General features: G+C 46.5%; 1 protein-coding gene across 3 annotated transcripts; it reads left to right on the plus strand.

Moving 5' to 3' along the window:
* Positions 1-286: 286 nt before the first annotated feature.
* LOC129593021 (transmembrane protease serine 11D-like) lies at positions 287-2,693 on the plus strand. 3 transcript variants are annotated; one of them, XM_055489203.1, is made up of 4 exons: positions 287-829; positions 1,413-1,821; positions 2,160-2,243; positions 2,319-2,693. In XM_055489203.1, exons 1-3 carry the CDS (start codon positions 711-713, stop codon positions 2,166-2,168), a joined length of 537 nt encoding a protein of 178 aa, XP_055345178.1. In that variant the 5' UTR covers positions 287-710; the 3' UTR covers positions 2,169-2,243; positions 2,319-2,693. The 3 variants fall into 3 exon arrangements, with proteins under 3 accessions (XP_055345178.1, XP_055345176.1, XP_055345177.1); XM_055489201.1 differs by having other exon boundaries at positions 1,413-2,243; XM_055489202.1 differs by having other exon boundaries at positions 1,413-2,693.
* Positions 2,694-4,118: the final 1,425 nt, after the last annotated feature.

Consider the following 4,118-nt stretch of genomic DNA (forward strand, 5'->3'; position numbering starts at 1 on the left):
TTAGGCGCGCATCATTTAACTGCGAGAATCATTAACGATCCCATCGATCTTCTGGACTGTGGATACTCCGGCCGGGAAGTCCGTTACACCGACGCTGCAGTCAGCATTCGGTCGTAGCGAAACGCACATTGACAGCTAAACATTTTCCATGTGACGCATTTTCCTAGCGGTTGATGGGAATCAGCAAGCCGCGCGATTCTTATCGGTAGTTAAAAGACGCGCACTCATCGATGAAGCTGCCTTTTTAAACCATTATGGTGGAGCCGTTTTAATACTTGCACAGCATTTAGCGATTCTTACTATTTGCAAAGACATACGAAATCTCTCGTTTTTCCATCAAAATAACGCGAGATTGTGCGATCATGTCCTCCGTGGTCCTGCTATTTCTTGGTGCGCTACAAAGTACCCCAGCACCAAGAAAAAAACCGTGACAAATCATTTAGTTCAACTGGCTTTATTACTTTTGAGTCAACAGCTGCGTCGTCTACGGTAACCAGTACCGGCAGCCTTCTGATATCTACAGCATCCTTCCCCATCAGAAAACCGGGACACCGGTTCCATTTACCGGTCAACCACCGCTACCGCTCCCAACAACGCCACCCACTATCCCCAATCCCTCAACCGTGAAACACCAGTCGTCTGCTGAATATGTACATGTACTGAAGCGCTTCTATTGGTACGGTTTTTCCCAAACAGAACCCGAGGACGTCATGGTGAAGCCCGGAGAGTTTCCGTTTATGGTCAGCCTGCGCGGGGACTACGGGCATTTCTGCGGCGGTATCCTGCTGACGCCGACGCATGTCTTGACCGCCGCCAGTTGCTTCATCCGGTACAGTGTAATTTACGACTAAAAAAGCACATGCTTCGGTGCGCGCATATCACGAAGAAGAGACGCTTCACAGTTCGAACCCAATGCTGGCGATTTATACGATTTTATCGTACATACCGTAATTATCGAATTAGAGCCCCAGGGTTACAAATATTTCAAACGCCTCACGGGGTGGGCTCCAATTACGGGCATGGGCTTGTATTTCGGAGGGGGCTTCAATTTTTCAGACTAACTTTTTTGGCATTGGCTAATATGGGCTACGTAGCATTTAGTTAAGCCCATGGGCTTGTATTTCGGGGGGAGCTTATAACTTTCAAATGACCTTAAGGGTGGGCTCTAATTACGGGGGGAGCTTCTATTTCGGGGGGAGCTTGTAATTCGATAATTACGGTATTTGGTTTGTTCCCGGTTCACACTGTTTGTGGATTTTATTATAAAACCTCTTAGCCGCAAACAGACTGGCCAATTTCCACTTTTAAATTGTCACGCTGGGTTTCTCCAAATACATTTCAGTTTGTTTTTTTTAAAATGCCGGCACACCGTACTTTTTTTCACCACACCGGCACTTTTTTTCTGGTTTAAGATACACTGAAAAATGGAGCGATCAACTCACCGCGACGACGGGTATCTTATACCAACCGGAAGTCTTCCCTGCCAACACCGTCGGCATCCAACGCGTCATCTACCACGCCGATTTCCATGATTACGACAACAATATCGCCGTTATCAAACTGACCAACGCCACCACCGGGTCCCTACCCGGTACCCCGCGGTCCCTGGGGGCCGGTCGTCAAGCGGCGGTTGGGCATTTGGTGACCGCTGTGGGGTGGCGCATCACCGGGCCCCAACACTACCCGATGCCCAGTATGCCGTACCAGCTGTACAAAACCCAGCTGCGCCTGGCTAAACCGGAGGAATGCAGCAGCGCCGAGGGTTTCGGTAACGGTACCGGGAAACTTTGCGCGGTCAGCCACAACCTCACCGTCTGCAAGGTAAGGCTTTTGAGCTCCTCGGCTAGTTTAGCTTCCAAAACCCCTTACTCGGTTTTTGATATCAAAGTCTCGATTAACATTTCAAAATTTCTATTTTCTTTATACAGAAATTTACAGATTTAACACATACGTAGGTATGTTGGTATTACTATTGATAAAAATACTTGCCTATTTATTGAATGTATGTTTATCGATTTTTCGTTTATAATATTTTGGTATTACCATTACATAGTGTCATAATCCAATCACTATACTGAACTGATGTTTACCTATATAGCGGTTAATTTCGTTAGTACTGGTAGTCTCGTATTAATATTACGCACTCGGTCGAATAATAGAATGGATGATGTCGGCGGCCCATTAGTCGACGTAATTCAGTCGAAACCAAAGCTGATCGCCTTAGTCAGCCACGCCATTCGAGGGTAAGACTAGTTTAACACTACTTATGACCTTGGACAAAATTAATGCACGCTAATAGTAAGTACCGTTTATGGCAGTTGTCCGGTTTCCGGTCCCGTGGTGCTGACGGATGTACGCCACTTTGATGACTGGATCAACGGCGCTGTGGAAGCGGCCGACACTCCGCAGAAACCCTTTCCACAAGGAAAATGTCTGGGTGATTGTGGGCAGCCGGCGAAAATGCAGCGGTAGATGAACGACTTTTAACCCCACGAAGAGCCGGACATGGCGGATCTCGCCCGGCTGTGTTACTCTTCAGCCTTTGCTGATATTCATTTTGCCACTGTTGCTTACATCACTAACGAGTCAGTGTAATGCGCGTTCTCTAGTGGATTTTCTTAAAGAGTTTGTGATGTGCTGGGGCATGATTAAAGCGCACGAAGGAATCGGACTTTGTTCGCAGGTTCCTGCTACCGCGATAAAATCAATAAATACAAAATTTGTCTAATTACAGTTGATGTATAACTCTAGTTGACCTTCCACAAGGCGCAGATATTCGGCGCATAGGGGCAATGCACTTGAATGATCGCTTCATTTAATTATTTTGTCGTATCAATCCCGTATCAGTTACCAGGCTGTTAGGGTGCATAAAAACATGTTCTAGCACAACTGCAATCTGCTCTGGATTTTTTAATCCTTATTAGAGTAGTTAATTTCGGTCAAGAAAGAGACGTGAGCTTGCTGCTATGAAAGCCGGAAACTGAAATAACAGTTACAGTACGGTCATTCCGGCACGCAGCCGCTGGTGTCACACCGAGAGGGAAAGAACGGCGCTCCAGTCGGTGGAGGCTGACGTTAGCACGTAGCACCGGGAACAGATTCAGACAGGACATGACGGCAGATGTCAAAATTGATCATATAACAGCATTATTCAAAAAGCAGATACAAATTCATGCACAAAAGTCGGTATGTTTTGCAGTTTTGTAGCTATCATCTTCTAGACGAAGCTGGTTATTAATCACACAGACCAATATCAAGGCGAACCGAAGACGCGAATTTCGCAGGACAGTGCTCCATCTTATTTTTAAATCCCTTAATTTTTCAAGGACATAAAGGATTGTCGCCATGTACGGTTTGCTTGCTTAGTGGCTACTGTATATTGCCGATTTCCATTTACTAGAACATTACATGCCGGAAACAGCCAGAGTTTTCCGCTTACAGTATCGATGTGGTGCCGTTGATGGCAATCAGTGTTCCGCGAAGCGATGTAATCTGGACGTGATTGACGACAGAAGGCTTCCACCAGTCTCTGATTCATAGCTGGCCGTGAAGTGAACCGCCTTCTTATCGAATTTCCTTGTTCGCAATCCAGATGCACCTGTTGCCAGTTAGAACTTACGTAACATATACCGCCAGTTCCGTGGTTAGTACAGAAATTAAAACGGCGATGCTTATTGTCATTTGTCAGTCTGCTGAATACAGTGACAAAACAGATCATATCATTCTTGATTCTGCACATATGCCGTGCACACCATATGTATTTACCGTGATGGTTACGTTCTGCTGACTACGCAGTCCGGTCATTACATTTTTTACACGATAAAGGGAGAATGTTGTACGCATGGGTTTGGGCGACCAGCTTCTGTTGGTGGGCGGCACTAACGCGCGGTACGTTCTAGCTCGATGACCGATTGTTTTTGTCGGGATTTATTGCCACCCTACGTAGCGCTTACTAACACTGTTGGGTGTGACCGCATTTTTATGCCGAAATAAGTCCGGATCGTGTCGCGACGTTTGATTTCCAGCTTGGGCGCAGCTATCACCATGCACGCAAAATGGATGAAACCCAACACCAGTGGAGATGCGCTCAACTGCTGGTTTGGCAGACAGCTTGCCCT

The sequence above is a fragment of the Paramacrobiotus metropolitanus genome, unplaced genomic scaffold (genome assembly GCF_019649055.1).
Source record: "Paramacrobiotus metropolitanus isolate TYO unplaced genomic scaffold, Prichtersi_v1.0 Parri_scaffold0000058, whole genome shotgun sequence".
In the NCBI taxonomy this organism is placed as follows: domain Eukaryota; kingdom Metazoa; phylum Tardigrada; class Eutardigrada; order Parachela; family Macrobiotidae; genus Paramacrobiotus; species Paramacrobiotus metropolitanus.

Coding starts and splice junctions, on each gene's coding strand:
- LOC129593021 (XM_055489202.1), top strand. CDS start 711: ATGGTGAAGCCCGGAGAGTTTCCGTTTATGGTCAGCCTGCGCGGGGAC. Junction 830..1,412: donor GCCGCCAGTTGCTTCATCCG/GTACAGTGTAAT, acceptor TTCTGGTTTAAG/ATACACTGAAAAATGGAGCG.